This window comes from Euleptes europaea, chromosome 5, assembly GCF_029931775.1.
Source record: "Euleptes europaea isolate rEulEur1 chromosome 5, rEulEur1.hap1, whole genome shotgun sequence".
NCBI classification, from domain to species: domain Eukaryota; kingdom Metazoa; phylum Chordata; class Lepidosauria; order Squamata; family Sphaerodactylidae; genus Euleptes; species Euleptes europaea.
The window spans coordinates 64,405,806-64,426,110 of NC_079316.1; the positions used below are offsets into that span (position 1 = coordinate 64,405,806).

Below are 20,305 nucleotides of genomic sequence, written 5' to 3' on the forward strand. Positions count from 1 at the left end.
TTATTTTTTATTAATTTTATATCCCTTTCTTCCCAGCAGAGCTGGGCTCAGGGCGGCTTACACATTATAAACAACAGATTCCATAAACTTCCAGTAAAATCACATTAAAACAGCGCTTATAAAAGAAACCAGCCCAGTAAGCATAATCAATAGAATATCCATAGTAAATATATGCAATAGCACTCCCATAGTAGCATCTAAGCCACAGCAGGGCCTGTGGGCAGTCATGTCCCTCCACATAGTTCTTAATACGTTCAGATGGAGATGTGGGTGGGGGGGGGGGAGTAGGGAGGCCGGCACTGATGGAAACCCATAGCTGGCCTCAGCCATAGGCCCTGTGGAACTCTACAAAGCAGCCACAGTGTGTGTAATATGCAGTGTTTGTGTTTTTGTAAAAGGAAAAAAAAGGTGCTGGTACTCACATTTAAGGTTGCACTAATTTCCACCAGCCCTGACCTGGATGGCCCAGGCTAGCCTGATCTTTTCAGATCTCAGAAGCTAAGCAGGGTCAGCCCTGGTTAGTATTTGGATGGGAGACCACCAAGGAATACCAGGGTTGCTGTGCAGAGGAAGGCACTGGCAAAGCACCTCTGTTAGTCTCTTGCCACGAAAACCCCAAAAGGGGTCGCCATAAGTCGGCTGCGACTTGAAGGCACTTTACACCCACACAATTTCCACCAATTCCTTCCTCAGAACTTGGGAAAGCACCCCCCCCCAAAGGTGCTGGTGCTCAGTAACAGTGAGTACTGCCACAAAATAAGCCCTGGTACCCAGGAAATTTTACCCCCTCCCTGCATGTTTCCTTAAAACCCTCCCCTCAGCACATTTTCTTGACTGAAACTCCTCTCCCAGGCTGCTTCCCCCCTCTTTTACAAGACCTTAAAGCAGGCCATGGAGAGGCATTAAGAATCTTAGAAATAACACATAGGGGGGGAATGCTTATTCCACAGCCCCAATTCATATCCCTCTCCCACATCTGCTTTTTTGGGGGGCCAAATAACACATTGGCACAAGACTCAATTGCTTATAGTTCAGTCTTCAGTTTAGAAACTTCTTGGGAGAATGGAGAGACATGAGGAGGGATTAACTCCCAGAAAGGTGCTGTGATATTTCAGAAAGGAGGTGAAAGGAAAAGAAAATGATGCCCATGAAGGGTTTTTCTTCATTACTTCCCAGCCCACAGAAGTGAACATACAATGAGGGCGGTCCATGTGCATTGATTTTAGATCTGAGGAAGTCTACAGCTAACAGCACTTTAAGTGTATCCATTTTCAGTTAGTTCAACAAAATTACCACTGAAGAAAGTAACAAAGTGAAAGTTTTTTTGTGGGAAATTGCAGGCTAAAAGTGATCATTTAGATTGTGAAATGTTTCTTTTCATCAAAAGTAAAGGGTTTTTAAATACAGAAGTAAAGTCAGGAAGGTTTTTTGGATGCTTTATCCTTGCTAGACATTTTGCAAGCTGTAATCTGTGTCTCTTTCAAGATGGTAATCTTCAGCAATTTTGTTGTTCAAAGACTCTTTTTTTGATCCTAAAGGGTGCTTGCTAGAAAATTTCTGGCAATAAAGATCATAACCAGCTTCTGAGAAGTTGAGAGAAACAGCACACGCTCTGGGTTCAGAAATAAAAAGGCCTTACACATCCCTAACCAAACCATGCCCAAAGCTTTCTGTGCTGTACAATTTATATAAAATGGAGTTTACAGCCTTATTATTTATTTCCACGGGGTTCTTCCATAGCCCTTCTTGCATACTACACCAAAAGATGTGTTATTCCCATATTACAGAAGGAAATGACTGAGGTAGCAGACGTTCCATTACACGGCCCAAGCAAGATAGCGAAGTAAATAAACTCAATGGTAACTCAATGGAAAAGAGGAAGACCCAACAAGAGATGGACTGACTCAATAAAGGAAGCCACAGCCTTCAATTTGCAAGATCTGAGCAAGGCTGTCAAAGATAAGGACATTTTGGAGGACTTTCATTCACAGGGTCGCGACTTGACGGCACTTAACACACACACAACACTTTACCATTGAAGTATAATTGCGAAGCAGCCCATTACAACGTGCAAAGTTGAGTTTCCCTCTCATGCACCCGAAGAGGCAATACGGCCCCTGCAATCCAATGCGTGTAGAAAAAGTAAAGACGCGAGTAAGGGTTACTCAGACTGAACTGCGCCCCGGGCTAAATCAGGACACTAAACCAACAGCGCTCCTATCAGCTGCAGCGAGGAACGCTGGAGGCGCCAGATGCCGCGAGAATACGGAACTCGCGGGAGTGAGCGGCGCGCGCGGCCCCGTCTCCTAGCAACGGACCTCCGCTTCCTTCGGCTCGGTTATGGACCCCCGGGAAAGCCGCCGCGAGAGCCAGCCGCAGCCCCAGCGGTGCGCCTGGACCGACCTCAAGCATCAGGCGGCCGAATATTACCGGAGCAACGAAGTGCCGCAGCGCCTGGAGGAGGTGTTGAACACCATGTTCTACCTCCGCCCGCCGGACTTCTATGGGCACCTGGTACGTACGCCGTCGGGTGCGCCAAAGTGCGCATGCGTCATTTCCCAACCGTCAGCCTGGAGCGAGGCTGTTGAGCGCGCATGCGTCGGTGGAATGGGGGGGGCAGAAGGGAGCGGGTTAGGTGCAGTTGGAGTGGGAAGGGGTTTGTTTTTCTCGAATGTGACGTTGTATGAACGAAAGAGGTTCTTGGTCTCATGCATGATTGTTCTGAAGCAAGTCCGACTTCAGTAGGGTTTGCTGTCAGGATCTTAACTGAATTGCTTGCTTTGAAATAAAGTATATTGAGTGCGCTGGGACTTCTGAGTCAATATTCATGGGGTTGGGCTTTTAAAGGGATGGGTTGGTGAACAGGCAACAGGCTCACCTCCTTGTTCTGTAGCATGAAAAGGGCTGGAGTGGGTTCAAGAAGAAGAGTTGGTTTTTATATGCTGACTTTCTCTGGCACTTAAAGGAGACTCAAGACTCCCCTCAATCACCTTCCCTTCCCCTCAACAGACACCCTGGGAGGTAGGTGGGGCTGAGAGAGTGTGACTAGCCCAAGGTCACCCAGCTGGCTTCATGTGGAGGAGTGGGGAAACCAACCCAGTTTTCCAGATCGGAGTCCTCTGCTCCAAACCACCGCTCTTAACCACTACACCACACAAGATGCATGGGTTGGAGTGTAATGGAGGATATATCCAGGGTCAGGTTTGTTTGTTTTTTGGCCAACAAGTTGTAGCTGACTTATGGCAACCCCATAGGGTTTTCAAGGCAAGAGACATTCAGAAGTGATTTGCCATTGCCTGCCTCTGTGTAGCGACCCTGGCATTTCTTGGTGGTCTCCCATCCAAATAATAAACCAGGAACAACTCTGCTTTGCTTCCCAGACTTATTGAGATCAGGCTAGCCTGGGCTATCTAGGTCAGGGTTTTATCAGGTTAATGTAATACAAATGAAAGTGCCAAAGGGATGCAAACTTTTAACCATGTGGATTTCACGCAACTTTAACTATGATGGGCTGTACTTTAAAAAATGTATCACGACAAGGAGATACAGATTGTTACAGATTCCGTGGACTGCCAAAAAAACAAATCAGTGGGTTATAGATCAAATCAAGCCTGAACTGACCCTAGAAGCTAAAATGACTAAACTGAGGCTGTCGTATTTTGGTCATGTCATGAGACGACAAGAGTCACTGGAAAAGACCGTCATGATAAGAAAAGTTGAGGGCAGCAGGAAAAGAGGAAGACCCAACAAGAGATGGATTGACTCAATAAAGGAAGCCACAGCCTTCAATTTGCAAGATCTGAGCAAGGCTGTCAAAGATAGGACATTTTGGAGGACTTTCATTCATAGGGTCACCATGAGTCGGAAGCGACTTGATGGCACTTAACACACACACATCACAACAAGGACATAACTAGGGACATGTGGAGCTGTGGAGGCTGGCATTGCTTTGCTGGGCTGGAAACAGCATTCATCATCCAGGCAACTGGGAAAGGCGGAGCAGCATATGGCTCCTTCCTGCTTGACTCACAGGGCATTAAAGATAATTCATCATGGGAGAAGTGACAAAAACATACACTAAGCAATGGGGAAGGAGCCAGCGTGGTGTGGTGGTTAAGAGCAGCAGAACTCTAATTTGGAGATGCAGGTCTGATTCCCCACCATTCCTCAACATGAAGCCTGCTGGGGGTCCTTGGGCCAGTCACCGTTCTCTCAGAACTCTCTCAGCCCATGCAGAAGCAGGCAATGGCAAATCATCTCCAAACGTCTCTTGCCTTGAAAACCCCACGGGGTTGGCATAAGTCAACTGTGATTTGATGGCGCACACACATACAGCAATGGGGAATAATACTGGGAAGGGGAGGTGGAAGATAAACATGTAAGACAGTACAGGTGGACCTTTCCTGACTATTGAATGTGGTGACCATGTATATTTAATTGTTAGAATGGCTGCCAGCCTGTACATATTTGCATGTGCATTGCTGAAAGGAAGTGCTTGAAATTATACTATATGTGTTGTGCTTGGGCCTGCCTCAGTAATGTTTCACATATGTGTTAAGGGTGTTGTTAAAAGGTGATCTAGAATAAAGAGAAAGCCTTGGAGCTACTGTGGGGCTTGACACTAAACCTCTACTGAGCTGTTGGGTGCCTTAATTTCTCATGTGATATTATTGACATTCCCTTAGGAGTGTTGCTGTGGAGATGAATGAGCTCAGGATTACCATGAACTCTTCACTAGAAAATGCCATTACAATAATTAGTAATAGAGAGGATAGCTAGAAAATATGAACCAACATTTATATATCTTATAGCAGATATCTTTTCATGTCATTTAAATGGCCCTAGTTATTCCCAAAGACCCTGCTAGCGGACTTTGTTGGCATTAGGTACTACTGTGTTGTTGGTTTCTCTCCTTTGCTGATCAACTGCCAAAAAGACAAATACAGCATCAGCAAGCCCCTTAACAGAACAGATCATGCCAATCCCTGTGCTGATTTTTGTAAAAATGGCAGGCTTGGAAGTAGCAGTATTGGTGCAGGTGGCACCATTCCATGGAGTGGCCGTGGTTACATTTGTCTTTATTTAACAAACATAAATGGGTGTAATCACAGTCTTCTATTAATATACTCTTGAATAGTCTTTTTGGAAGCCAAAAAGGGCTGCATCAGGATTAAACTGGAAAAGTAGTTTTTTCCCCCCCAATAATTGGTATGGTTTCAAATCATCCTTTCAGAACCAATGGGTTGAAATTAAATCAAAAGAGTTTCCATGTAGACATTAGGAAGAATTTTCTAACAGAGCTTCCTCAGTGGAACAGGCTTCCTTGGGAGGTGGTGAGCTCTCCTTCCCTGGAGGTTTTTAAGAGGAGGTTAGATGGCCATCTGTCAGCAATGCTGATTCTGTGACCTTAGGCAGATGATGAGAGGGAGGGCATTTTGGCCATCTTGTGGGCATGGAGTAGGGGTCACTGGGTGTGTGTGTGGGAGGTAGTTGTGAGTTTCCTGCATTGTGCAGGGGGTTGGACTAGATGACCCTGGTGGTCCCTTCCAACTCTGATTCTATTCTGTGATTCCGAGTAATGGAGCAACTTGGTAAATTTCACAGAAAATGTATGCAAAGGATTACATACTAACTAGGCATTAAATACTCTGCTTTAAAAGGTATACAATCTAATTGTGATAGTTGATGTATTTCAGGCAAATTACTTCTCCAAATTATCAAAACCTCCAGTGATATGCAAATTAGTTGGGAGAAAGGTGCTGGATGGGATTGGTCATCCAATACTAGAAGTGGAAGTGTCTTGCCAAGTTAAGAACTATGATAAGGTAAGAGCTGCAGTTTGCTTCATTATGATCTAAATCAGTGGTGTTCAGCTGGTGACCTGTGAAGAATATGTAGCCCCACAACTAATCTATCCAGTGAGCTATGCGAACGGATAGGAATTGCTGTGATCACCTATGAAACATGCAATTTAAAAATATTTTATTAATAATCATTATGTGTGGAAAAAATTAAAATGTTTCATTTTCCATTTTTGATGTGTGTTTTTCCCAGCAATAGTAAAAAGAATGACTTAAATTTTCTTTTCGTTTTTTTTCTAGATTGAAACATTTCCAATGGGTATTAATATGGTGGAATAATGCTTTACACAGTATTATTACCTTTAATGATCCACAAACCAAAACACCAGTGTGCTATGGGCCACATTCATTTAATTATTAAGTAGTTCTACCCCACCTTTCCCTCCACTGGGGGCTCAGAGGGGCTTACAAGATAAACATATGATGTAGGCAAACAGTTCCATTCCAACATCTGGAGCTGCTCTTGGATCCACCCGCCTGATCCACTCAGGGCCACAGGTTGTGTGGCCTTTAACTCTATCTCCTGTGTTTCTCCTTTCTTGTGAGTTGGTTGCCTGTAAGAATCAACAATGTAGAAAATTGTACAAAAGCTTCCGTCTCCTGTTGTATTCTTGTTACTGGATGGGAAAATCCCTGTTGTTAGTTTTATGTTGCCAAATGATGAAATATCTTCTGTTAGTATCTCACATTTACTAAGTCTGAGCACATGAATCCCAGCCTGCATTTTAGTATCTGACACACAAATTCCAGTCTGCATTTTAATCTGCTTCCAGGCTGAGACAAGTCAGTTTTTTAATTTTGTACTGGTACATGTATCCTGACCTGCATAGCCTAGTCTAGCCCAATCTCATTAGATCTTGGAAGCTAAGCAGGGTCAACCCTTGTTAGTACTTGGATGGGAGGCCACCAAAGAAGTCCATGGTTGCTATGCAGAAGCAGGCAATGGCAAACCACCTCTAAATGTCTCTTGCATTGAAATGGCCATGAGGGATCACTATAAATTGGCAGCGACTTGACGGTACTTTCCACTAACTTTGATACATGTACCTTTTTGCTTTTCACTGTGTCATATTTCAGATGTGTCCTTTTATTGAATACATTTCAGTTTTTTGATCATTAGACCATACTTTATCAAGGTCACTTTGAATTTGAATTCTGTCTTCTAAAATAGGTGCCTTTCATTTGAATGCATTAAATGCCATCTCTTTCCATCATTCAAGTGACCATTGTTTGTCAAAGCATACAACCATGAGCCTAATGTGATAATACTTTTAATTTCTCATTTTTCCAGCTTGTGAGAACATCAAGCATAACTTTGCTGAAGATAGTAAAGGAATAATCCTTTCTTCTTCTTCTTTAAAATGGCCCCATCTCTCTTTTGCCTCTTTTCTTCCTTCTTTCTCTTGTCTAATCTTTCTTTACTCTTTGTCTTCTGTACTGTTCCTGATGTTTGATGGTGCAAAAAAAAAAGAAATAAGCATTTAAAATGAAATTATTCTTTTCCTTGTATTTAACAACTTCACAAAGAGAAGGTTGAATGTCTAGGAGTGTTTGTATCCTCCTTTCTCCTCTTTGAAGTTAGAAAAAACCCTCCTCTTTACCTGCTGTAACTTTACCTAATAAAGTTTCTCCTGCATTGCTAAGGGATTAAGTGAAAAGGATGTCTTGTGTTTTATCTGCCATCATAGTCCACACCTTCATAACAATGAATGCCTTGCAGTAGGAGACTGAAAAATGAAAATTGCTCTATCTTTCTGAGTCTGCCTTTCACCTGTTGAAAAATTAGTATTCTGGTTTATTTAAGAGAAAATCAAAAGACAAATAAACTAGTCTAGTCTTCACGCACTTGCAGTATTTAGAAGTTGGCGTAAACATCAGTGTTTATACTGACAAAGAGGGATATGGGCTAAATACATTCAAATAAGTTATTGTGAAGTAGCTGGATTCACTGTAGTAATTCATTAACTATCTTGGTGAAAGACTTGATATGTGAAGAGTTTATTATGTTTGTTAGTGGAAGGAAAAATGTACATCAATAACAAATAAGCCTTTAGCAGAAAATAATTTCAATGTCGTATTTATTATGTGAAATTTTATCTTTAAATAATGTTCTTTAAAAATCTTTAAATAATGTTCTGCAGAAGATTTGTTCCAGCATGATCTCTTCTCATGCTGAAATTCTTGAGAATGCTTCCTCAGAAGAAGTGGATGCTGATGAAAAGGAAAGACATGATTCAGTAAATATGGCAATTGAATGGATAAATGAATCATTGGATGAATTGCTCAGAGACCTTCAACCTACTGACCAGCATAAAGTTGATGAGCTTCTAGGGTATGTCTCTGTATTTATTCTGCTTATTACCTAGTGAATTCACATTTTTTATGTACAAGCCTCAATCCTAAGCCTCAGATGCCAGTATGACGCCAATACTGCCATGGTATCAAGGTATCTAGCTGGTATTCTGTGGTCTTCTCAGCAGGGAAAAGAAATGGTAAAAAGAGACAATCCCAAGAACTGAGTCCAAATTACACATTACATCTACCATGACTTGCAACCCTATGACAGCTGCAAGTTCCCTGTGGGAACTAAATTTAGAAGAGCAGTTGAGACCTGATTCTGGACATTTATTAAACGTAAAGGTAGTCACCTGTGCAAGCACCATGTCATTACTGACCCATGGGATGACATCACATCACGACGTTTACTAGGCAGACTTTGTTTGCAGGGTGGTTTGCCGTTGCTTTCCTTAGTCATCTACACTTTACCCTTAGCAAGCTGGGTACTCATTTTGCTGACCTCAGAAGGAAGGGTGTGTCACCCTTGAGCCAGCTACCTGAAAGCAACTTCTGTTGTTCTTTTAAAATTATTTTATTCAATTTATACCACCCCCAGCCAGGCTGGGCTCAGGGCAGCTTCATGACCATGGCACAGTGTGAGGAGGGGTTCCTGCCTCCTCCCCCATCATTTCCCTGCCTGAAATAGGCTGAGAGCATTATTTTTCTTGTCAGGGGGCCGCATACAATGGTTCAAGCCCAATATGTGTTTATTTAACAGAATTGTCTCGGGCACATCTTACATCTTGCAGCCAGACCCAGTGAAATGATGTGGAGAGGCTGCCCTAGACTCCAGTCATTTTACTTAGCACCACAAACTTCCTTTATAATATGACATGTTCAGAATCACATTTCAGAAAACCTTGTGCACAATTTGTTGCACAGTTGTTTGGGAAATGTAACCTAAAAGTTTGCTTAAAGGGCCTCGATTAGGTCATTAATTGGCTAGAATTTATCCCTGACTAATATCCACTCACTATGCTCTTTATCTATACAGCAGTTGTTCTGATGGAACAGCCAACCAAAGAAGCCTATGCAGTGACCTGAAAAAGTGGGTGCTTATCTAGCGGTGGTGGTGGTGGGCTGGGATAGTTTGTCAAAAAGTAGTCGAACCAGAGACAACACTAGTGACGGTACTTGAGCTGTGCTTGGGATTTTCATTTGTCATTTCTTCATTCATTGGGTCTGGAACCACTATCTATCCTTTAGACAAAACAAACTTTCCTACTATCATGTTACCTTCAAATGGGGCCAAGCATGTAAGGGAAACACACACACACACAATTATTTATAGATGTTAAGTTAAACCAATTACGCTGTTACTCTAATATGTTATTTCCCAGTAGTTCTTTTACTGGGGCTACTGCCCCAGATTTTATAGTGTCAAAAGTTTTAATATTATAAAGCAACCAGTCATTCTGCCATTTCTTTTCCCCATAGTGAATATTTCAGAAAGAAAGCAGAAGAAGAAGAAGAAAGAAGGGAAGCTGAAAAGGAAAAAGAGAAAGAAACCCAGGAAGTAGTGTTTCCTCCTTCTCCACCTGTTACAGGGCCACCTGGAAAAAAGAAACAAGTGAAGCTAGGTTATATGTTAGAATTTGTTTTATTAAAGATGATAGTGTCTCTTTTAGGAAGATACCACAATGTTTCCCCTCTTCTTTTGGAAACATGTTTGTAGAGGGGAGAAACAGAGATCTGAGCAGCCCAGGGCCTACTTCTGCTTCTACGGTTGTGTCTCACATCATATTGCAAGCTGGACTTCATGATCTCAAGTTGAGATAGTCTGATTGGAGGATGATCTCAATCTTCCACCCCCCTTTGCTTGTTTTTACTGCTCTGCTTATGCCAGTAGCACTTAAGGATCTTGCAATGCAGTCCTAAGAACGCTTTTCTGGGAATAAGCCTGATTGACATAGGATTGGTCTACTTAGACTCCTACTCAGGTCTGTTTAGTGGAGTTTACTCCCAGCAAGGTGTTCTTAGGGTGGTACTGTTTATCATGGAAACAAATTCCAGTGGGATAGTAGTGTTAGTCTGTTAAAATACAAAAGAAGAGCTTGGTGGTGCATAACACATTCATTGTAACATAAGGTTTTGTGGGCCTGAGCCCACTTTGTCAGATGCAACTACAAGAAAGGTGCTAATCTTAAAGATGCCACAAGATTCTTCTTTTGTTTTTAATCGTGGAGGAGGCTATGGAGAGTGAGTAGAGGAATCACATAGGTTTAACAACTACATGAGCACCTCTGTATGGCTCTTATGTTGCAACTGAAATGTGTGGGTCTTTGCCTTGTGCTTCCCTTGCCCACTTCTACAGTAAAGACTACCAAGTTCTGCCAGGTCGATTTTAGTTATCAGGAGTGGCAGCTGGCACCAGAAGGTAAAATGGAAGTGGGGCTGGCATTAAACCCTCCTGGTCTCTTGGCATAAGAACACCTTTGCTGAATCAAATAGAAAGTTGTAAGCATAATAATTTTATTTTAAATAATTTACTTAGAACATACATTAGAATAAATGCCCTGTAAAGGCCAGCATGATGTTTGCTACTTTCCAGTCCTCTGGTAGGGATGCCAGTTTTAATGATATTGCACAATATTGTCAGGAAATCAACATTTTCATGTGAGTTTTTGAGGAACCCTTGGGTGTATGTCCTCTAAACTGGGTCGTTTGTCAGTAAGCCCTAGAAAAAGTCATCCTTTGTCACCTCTGTCTGACTCTGTTCATTAGACAGTTTTCATGCAACTAGTGGTAGCTGCTCCACATCTTACACTGTGAAAATGGGTGCAAAGAATTCATTCTGCTTCTATGTGATCTCCTTATCTAATAGTTCAACTGCCTAGTAATTTCTTGCTTTTAATTCAGTTAAAGAAGATCTTATTGTCTGTGAAATTGCCAGAGTTTGTGCTCTTTATTCTAATTTGGACAAGACTTCCACTTTTTAAAGGAAGCCTCATTGCCTCTTAAGGTTTCCTTGATTATGTTCATTAATGATGCTGATGATATTTTTATTTTATTTTAATGGTATCCGAGCTATCATTATTGTGGATTTAAATAATTTCCAAGCATTCTGAACTGATTTTATTCTTCTTTTGCTTAATCTCCTCATTTTGGGGTATCCTTTTCTGAAATCAGACGTTACCCTGATGAACTTCTTGGGCAACTTTCTATTTATTCAATACTGAAAAATAGCACCATGGTCACTGTTCTCAGTTGATTCAACAACATCATACTTGGGTTCCCCTCAGAAGTCAGGACCATGTCCAGGGCTGCCTCCTTTCTAGATAGTTCCGTCATCAGCTGTCGTTCACAGTCATTTCTGGTATATAGAAATTTTGTCTCTTTATCATGTCACAACCTTACTTTCATTGGCTCAGTCAACATGGGACTAGTTATGTATTATGTTGACCCTTTATTACAACACTTTCAGCTATTGTTGCCTTTCTTATTTTATTCTCCGTTTCAAGATCACCATCACAGCTCTGGTCGGATGACCAATGATCTGTTTCAAACACTTCTACTTTTAGCAATTCTGTGGGAAAGTTTATTCCTTCTAAATTTTCTGTTTGTTGGACACTATTCCCTCTTCAAAATGTGTAGGAATGCCACCCCGATATGTCCTGAAGAGTTTATATCCCACTGATTTCCTCTGTTTTACAAGGCTTCTATATTTGTGTTACTGTTTACCACCAGGAACTCCAGCTGCATCATCATGTGTTGAAGGTTTTTATAGTGTTTGCACATAAACACCTATACCTTGCTGCCCTCCCCAAGCAACTTTGGCATGCACATTTCCCCCTATGATTGCTTAATCTCTTTAAATGGCTGTCATTTTTTTCCACCTACTCATTGTTGAATTCCAGCTTGTGCCTATTTATGTGAGCTGGAACATTGAACCCATAGTAGTTAATTCTGCTTAAACAGATGCTTCTTAGCACCTATCAGCTTTCTCCTCAGAGTTATTTTAAAAGCTGCTGTGTACTTTTTTGATATTAAGAGACTGCAGTCTGGTTCCATATCAGTTCAGGTGGTGCCCATTCCTTGTATAGTGGAGCCCATTCCTTGTCCCAGTCATTCCCCACCTAAACCTTTTCTCCTGACACCGTCATCTCATCTAAGCCCTGAGCTTCTCTGAGTCAGCAACCTTTTCCAGAAGGGAAGAAAATTATTCTCTGTGAGCGAGGAAACTCATTCTGTTGAGCACACATTCACAACTGCTGCCTAACATCACATAATCATATCATCATAAGGTCCCCAGCCTCTCTGAGCCTGTGAGCATGTTTGGAATTTTGAGATGAGGTAATGAGTGTCACCTAAAATATGAAGTAGATCCAAACTCTAAATGGCTGCTGCAGGAGGCAAAGTTAAATGGTATAGCTCCTTCCTTGCTTTGCAAAAGAATTGCATGGCTACTACACTGACCACACAAAGCTGCTTTGTTCAGAATCCAGCTATTGGTCTGTCAGAGTTAGCAGTATCTGTACTTTGGTTGGAAACATGGCCCAGCCACTAGGAGGGCAGCAAGCCTGGAGAGGGAGGTATTGGCGTTGTTAAGAAGCGCTACACAGCTCGGTAGACGAGTAATCACAGCAGACTCAGCACTAATAAATAAGTGCTCTTTATTTCACAGTGACAGAGTGCTCCGCTTGGCCATCAATAATCCACACACCACACCTATACAAGTTCTGTACAACATATATACATTTCTGGCCCTGTCCAGCAGCCAATCAACAGTTAGCCACCCAGTGGTCAGATCTCATCCTGCTTAATCCAGTTCAGTCCAGTTTTACTGCTAAGTCATGAGCTGTCATGTGACACCAGCTGTCATCTGGCTGTCACTCAGATTACAGCAATCTACATGCTTGCTATGACCAGTCTTAAATTCCAACAGGAGGGAGGAGGTTTCTACTCCTGCATACTTCCCTCCCTCCCCATGCTTTGGAAAAAGAATCTTGTGGCGTCAGTCAGTCAGGCCTGAAGTGGGAATGGCTAAGGAAAACCCAGGTGCTTATCAGTCCAATATAGCCATTGAAAGCCCTGTCATTTGAATTTGAGCAGCCACTAATAAGCCCAAGCTAACCAAGGCCATGCCCAATTTCTAAAAAGCTCATCAGGTGCCAGGGAATTAATGGCAGGTACTGTAGTGGGCACCATGGCACCCGTGGGACTACGTTGGAGAGCCCTGCTTTGTGCAATACACTGGATAGCCTTTGCTCCTGAGGGCTTTCTAGCTAATTATGTGTTTTAAGCTTGTCCACTTCATGTATGTGTTTATTTAAAACATTTTATGCCACCCTTCCACATAACTTAGGGTCCAAAGCGAGTGAACAATTAAAACAAGCTTTGAAATATATGTATATATATTACACACACACACAAGTAAAACACATAAACAGGAAGGCCAGTAAAGGCATGCCAAACAAAACTGATAAGTCTTCACCACTGGTGGAAGACAATGATTGGGGGGGGGGTGAATCTCCCTGGGGAATTCCATTATTTTGGTGGCATGACTGAGAAGGCCCTTTCTTGACTTGCCACCCATCTAGCCTCAGATGGTGAGGGCTCCCAGAGAGGGGACTCTGAAAATAACTGCAGTGATTGGGTACGTTCATATGGGACTAGGTGTTCCTTAAGGTATGCTGGTTCCAAACCATGTAGGGCTTTAAAGGTCAGTACCAGCACCTTGAATTGGGTTGGGAAGCTGATTGGGAGTCAATGTGGGGGGAACAAGATGAGTTATGTGGTCCTTATTACCCACTTCAGTCAGCATTCTGGCTGCAACTGCCAGCTGCAGCTTTTGAACAGTCTTCTAGGGCAGCCCTATGGGGAGAACCTTGCAGTAGTCTAATCTAGGCGTTACCAGGGTATGTACCAGAGTGTGAAGATCTTTTTTTGTCCACAAAAGCCACTTGTCACTCACTAACAAAAACTGGTAAAAGACAGCTCTGGCCACTGCTGCCACCTGCTTATCTAACAGGAGGCCCAGGTTCTAAACTATGAACCTGCACCGTTAGGGAGAGTTCATTCATAGCCAGAACAGGAGACCCCTCATTTCCTGGGTCAATCCCTCTGCCTAGCAGTAGCACCTTTGTTTTCTCAGGATTAAGTTCAAAGAGTAAGGGGTTTATTAAAAAAAATAAAAAGGGGCTTATGAAAATTTTAAAAGTTTTTCCAACTCTTTGTGTAGTGAAAGGGAAGAGATTCTTGTGTTCTGGCTTCCTAACAATGTTTCTGAATTTGCACATGTGCTTAACTTGCTTGTCTCTCTTACTTTTTCCAGATGCTTTGTCACTAGTGCTGTAATCTATCATTGCTGCTGCTCTCTCATGCTAGTTTAGCCAGTAGCTAGGGAGCAGTTCTGGTGCAGAAGTGCTGAGCAAGGAGAGCAGCAATTGCCAAAGTGGACCTTGTATTGATGCCTCCACATTATAATAATATGTTTTGATTTTAGTAATTAATTTCTTGGTGGTAGAGGTTACTGGAATCAAAGAGCCTCGGTTGAAGCAAGAAGTGTTCCTGATCCACCAAGAGCAGAACTTTTCATTTTATGAAGAATTAAACTAATTCCAGAGAGTCTTTGGAGAACATTTCCTGTTCATACTCCTTTGGTCTACTCTTGATCCCTCACTCATTTTTCCTTTAACTGCATTCTGGGCATAAGGAAGTTTATCTCTCTGATGCGCTTCAAATTAAAGACATCTTTAGTGGTGTCTCTAGATAGTGTTCCATAGTTGCTCTTGGCGACATTTATGTTCTGTTCAAGAGTGCTGTTAAGTGCTTGGATTAAAGGTCAGATTTTTCAAAGGTGCTCAGCACCCACAACTAGTGTCAGATATTTCAAAAGACACTGGCTCCTATTTGGGAATCAATGTAAACCATTGGATGATGAGGATTTGAGGACATAACTGTCACAGTGGGAGTTGATGATTGCCAAGTTCTTTGCTATAAAAATCTAGCCGTTATAAAGGTGGCTAAATGGGAAGAGAGTAATTTTCAAAATCTACCTTGGATTTTGAGTTTTGTGCACTTAAAGAGTCATTTGGAAAGTCTGGATGTAAGGATGCTGTTAGAAGATAAGGGGCATAATGCTAAAAAAATCAGGAAGAGGAAAGGAAAGTTACAGTTCTTAGAACATATCTTCATTACAGTTTGAAATGTCAGACTATTAAATCTAAGAACATAGGGAGTTAAAGTTGAAAATGTAGGGCATTATTGTTAGAAAGGCAGTTAAAGAAAGTGGTATTATATATAAGGATTTTTCAAACAGAATTAAGAAAGAAACCCTCAAAGCATTATTTTTTGAAAGTTTCTTTAACCCCAACATGATTTCTTCAGTGTATGGAGATGGATTATTATCTCATAATTTCTTTTTAATTCACAGTATAAAGAATTAAATTGTCAACATTTTACTTGTGCCTGTTGTGGTAATGTAACAAGGTAATTTTAAACAAAATACTCTTATTCTCAGGAAAAAAGATTTCTGTTGTGGAGAATCCAATCCCCCCAGCAGAACCTGCAGAACCAGTAATTAAGGGTAGCATGGCTATTGGGTGTATATCTCTTGCTGTTGCGAAGACCGCTGCAACTACTAGTGACATGCCTTTGTACTTACAAATTGCTTTAATGAAACACAATCAGGTACATGTCAGGATTTTGGTCTTTTGTTCAGATTTTAATTCAATGCTATGGTTTTAAATTTATGTCATTATGTATTATTGTATATGCCTTGTTATCATTGTATACTTGATGTTCGCCACCCTGAGACTGGCTTTTGCCAGGGGAAGGTGGGATAGAAATTATTGTTGTTGTTGCTGCTGTTGTTGTTAACAACAACAACCCAAACACCCACTCAAGGGAGTTCGACCTTACAAATTGGTGGTTAGGTTTACAATAAGAACATAAGAAAGGCCCTGCTGGATCAGACCAAGGCCCATCAAGTCCAGCAGTCTGTTCACACAGTGGCCAACCAGGTGCCTCTAGGAAGCCACTAACAAGACGAGTGCAGCAGCACCATCCTGCCTGTGTTCCACCGCACCCAAAATAATAGGCATGCTCCTCTGATACTAGAGAGAATAGGTATGCAGCATGACTAATATCCATTCTAACAGCCATGAATACCCCTCTCCTCCATGAATATGTCCACTCCCCTCTTAAAGCCCTCCAAGCTGGCAGCCATCACCACATCCTGGGGCAGGGAGTTCCACAATTTAACTATGCGTTGTATGAAAAATACTTCCTTTTATCTGTTTTGAATCTCTCACCTTCCAGCTTTAGCAGATGACCCTGTGTTCTAGTATTATAGGAGAGGGAGATAAACTTCTCCCTTTCCACTCTTTCCAAACCATGCATAATTTTATAGACCTCTTATCATGTCTCCCCTCAGCTGCCTTCTTTCCAAGCTAAACAGCCCTAAGCTTCTTAACCGCTCCCCATAGGACAGTTGCTCTAGTCCCCTAATCATTTTAGTTGCTCTTTTCTGCACCTTCTTAAGCTCTGTAATATCCTTTTTTAGGTGTGGTGACCAGAACTGTACACAGTATTCCAAGTGTGGTCTCACCATAGATTTGTACAAGGGCAGTATGATATCAGCAGTTTTATTCTCTATTCCTCGTTTAATTATGGCCAGCATGGAATTTGCCTTTTTTACAGCAGCCGCACACTGGGTTGACATCTTCATTGAGCTATCCACTACCACCCCAAGATCCCTTTCTTGGTCTGTCGCTGCCAGCTCAGATCCCATCAGTGTATATGTGAAGTTGGGATTTTTTGCCCCAATATGCATCACTTTACACTTACTCACATTGAATCTCATTTGCCATTTTAATGCCCATTCTTCCAGTATGCAGAGATCCTTCTGGAGCTCTTCACAGTCCGATTTTGTTTTAACCACCCTAAATAATTTGGTGTCATCTGCAAACTTGGCTACTTCACTATTTAACCCCAACTCCAGTTCATTGATGAACAGGTTGAAAAGCACCGGTCCCAACACAGATCCCTGAGGCACCCCACTGCTCACATCCCGCCATTGTGAGAACTGACCATTGATTCCTACTCTTTGCTTCCTATTTTTCAGCCAGCTCTCAATCCATAAGAGGACTTGTCCTCTTATCCCGTTCTATGAAGTTTGCTTAGCAGTCTTTGGTGTGGGACTTTGTCAAAAGCTTTTTGGAAATCCAAATATACAATATCCGCAGGCTCATTCCTGTCCACATGCTTATTGACGCTTTCAAAAAACTCTAATAGGTTAGTGAGACAGGACCTACCCTTACAGAAGCCATGTTGGGTTTTGCCCAGCAGACCTCTGTAGGGATCTTTATCCTTTGTGTGTTTTCAATCAATATAATCTTAGTGAATGTATTAAGCAACCTCAGTTCAGTTTTTGCCTTAAATCTCCACTACCAGAATCTATTAGTCAGGTCCTTATGCTAGAGCCAGGATTCCATACTAGTCTTTTAGGGTGTTCTCTAAGCAAATGCTCTTTGTTCCTGCCGTGTTAGGGATTCTGCCATGGAACGGCGGGGATGTTGGGTTAAAACCCTTGGGTTTTAACTTTGATCTCATGGTCCTTTAGGTCTCTAGGTAGCTGTATCTGCTCTGTGCCAACTATATTTAATAATCAAGAAGGTGATATGTATTTGACTGCCAACTAATGTGGATCTTGTGTCCTGCTTGCCAGTCACAAATCCAGCAGTGTATATTTATCTACAAATAACCTTCCTTTCTCATCTTCTTATTGCACAAGACAATTCACTGTAATTCCTCAAACCATTAGTGAAAGTTATCCATATGACTGGAATTTTAATTACAGACTAAACATTTAAATTAAACAGATAAGAATTAGACATTTTTTAAAACAATATTGTTAGTAAAAATTGAAATGAACACAATAAATAGAAAAGCTGTTTTATTATACAAAAACTCAATCTACAACTGTGAACCCCAATTTCTTAATTTAGAGAAAAGATGTGATTTCTTATTGGAATGTTTTTTAAAAGCATTAAAATCCTGATTAGTTAATATTACATGAAAAAGAGAAAAAAAGAATACTGACATATGTAAATATGATTACCAAAGAACAGTAACTAGTGTATAGGCAATCTATTAAGCAATCAATTAAATATATTAGAAATGAGTTAACATCGATCAGGTAACTTTAGTCCAAGTAAGGGGTACCCGTGTCTTCATGCTTGTTCAGTATTGGAAAAAGAATTCTCTGTTCCCTCAATATTCTTACCATCTATAAATCTCAATCTATAAACCAGCTTTTAGGAATGTAGTGGTCAGCATTTCAACACAAATAATGGCATTTTAGATTTTTTTTCTAAAACCGTATTACCAACAAACTCATAGCCAGTTTTAAATTAGACAATACTTACAAATTTTGATCTGGTCTAATTCCTTTAAACCAACCTGGTGAAATTACCAAAGGGGCTTCTAGTCAAATTTAGACTGACTTCATTAATTTTCTGTACAGAGTGTTTCCAGTATCCATGTGCTTGAGGGCACATCCACCAAAGGTGGACAGCCACTTTCCAATCTCTGTTTGTCTTTCATATTAATAAAATGATAGTATTTCTGAAAAGGTGTGACTTCCTGTCTCCTGCTTAAGTTTGTACCATATCTTAGCACAATATAATTTTAAATTTTATTAGCGCAATATCATTAAATCTTGAATCACTTTTGTTGTCTGTTCAAGGTAGAAACCTCAGTGGGATGTTACTATCAGTTTGTAAATTTACAGAGTAAACGTTAAACATACCACCTGACTTTTTCCATTTTAGGATCTGCCTAAGGAACTGATTATGCCAATGCCAGTGATAACGCTTTTGAGTTGTGGAAAATCATCACCTGGAAAACTAAATCTAATGAAAGAAGTGATGTTTATACCTCCGGCCTGGTTAACAGCTAAACAAGTACTGTATGCTACTGTTTTCATCACAACAAATACAATATTAACAATCATTTATCCATATTTTAGCTACTTTGTAAGATGTTCATCCTTCTGAGGCTGGTAAAATGAGTACCCAGCTTGCTGGGGGTAAAGTGTAGATGACTGGGGAAGGCAGTGGCAAACCACCCCATAAACATAGTCTGCCTAGTAAATGTCATGATGTAACATCACCCCATGAGTCAGTTTGCCTTTACCTTTAAGAAGTAACAACTGCTTATTTAGGTCACAATCCTACACCTAAATTCCATATACTTATACCTGTTGTCTTTAGCTGGAGTAAGAATGGACAACCAGGTACAGGAGCACAGCTGTTCCTGTAACAAAACTATTGATCTACAAGTATAGTAGAGAAGGAGTTATTCTGATGTACAATCAGTTTCCATTCATTTCAACAGAACTGATGCATGGGATGTTCCAAGTGACATGAGGAAATGATGACAATAATGGAAAGATTTAGCAGATGGCTGTCTTAAAGTACAAATTTTATTTACTCAAAGTGGGATCTCGTATTCAAAGTTGGTGAATGCAATTAAGTATAGAAGGAACTCTGGAAAGAGTTAGGCTTGGATACCATGGTATATTTCTGCTATTGAAAGAGGAGGTGACTTTCACCAATGACTTTCCTACTGCAGACTTCTGACTTGACCCTCATGCTATTCCTGGTGTTTCCCTATCCCCCAGGAACAGCATTTTGTGAAGCATTTTTTAATGCAGTGAGGGGAGGGGAGGAAGTCCTGTTCTGCTGGTGGAAATGCTTTATGTTGGCAGAGATTTATTGTGGAATCCAAGCATTTGTCTTCTAAAAAGTAGTAATGTCTATGAATTCATTGATTTTATAAGAAACTTTGAATGGGAACTGTATTTTTATAGATGCATAGTCTTCTATGCCATCCTGCCAGATTAAAAGGATGTTTAAGTGCCATGGGTGTGCTATTGTTCAAAGAACAAGCAAGAAAAATGAAGCAGTGGGGCAGGTGAAAAACAGGTTAACATACATATGTGTGGTTTAGTGGTTATGAGTGTTGGACTAGGATCTGGAAGATCCAGGTTCAAATCCACACTCATGCCATGGGAGCTCACTGTGTGACCTTGGGCTAGTCACACTCTCTCAGCCTGACCTACCTCACAGGGTTGCTGTGAGGATAAAACAGAGGAGAGGAGA

General features: G+C 41.2%; 1 protein-coding gene across 1 annotated transcript in view; it reads left to right on the plus strand.

The window, feature by feature from the left end:
- The first annotated feature begins 2,340 nt into the window (after positions 1-2,340).
- Positions 2,341-20,305, plus strand: part of ENO4 (enolase 4) — a 30,381-nt gene continuing 12,416 nt past the window's right edge. The window contains exons 1-6 of the mRNA XM_056850463.1: positions 2,341-2,514; positions 5,697-5,825; positions 8,003-8,193; positions 9,636-9,778; positions 15,661-15,830; positions 18,974-19,105. Coding sequence (XP_056706441.1) covers positions 2,341-2,514; positions 5,697-5,825; positions 8,003-8,193; positions 9,636-9,778; positions 15,661-15,830; positions 18,974-19,105 — 939 coding nt within the window. The remainder of the gene's footprint in view (positions 2,515-5,696; positions 5,826-8,002; positions 8,194-9,635; positions 9,779-15,660; positions 15,831-18,973; positions 19,106-20,305) is intronic.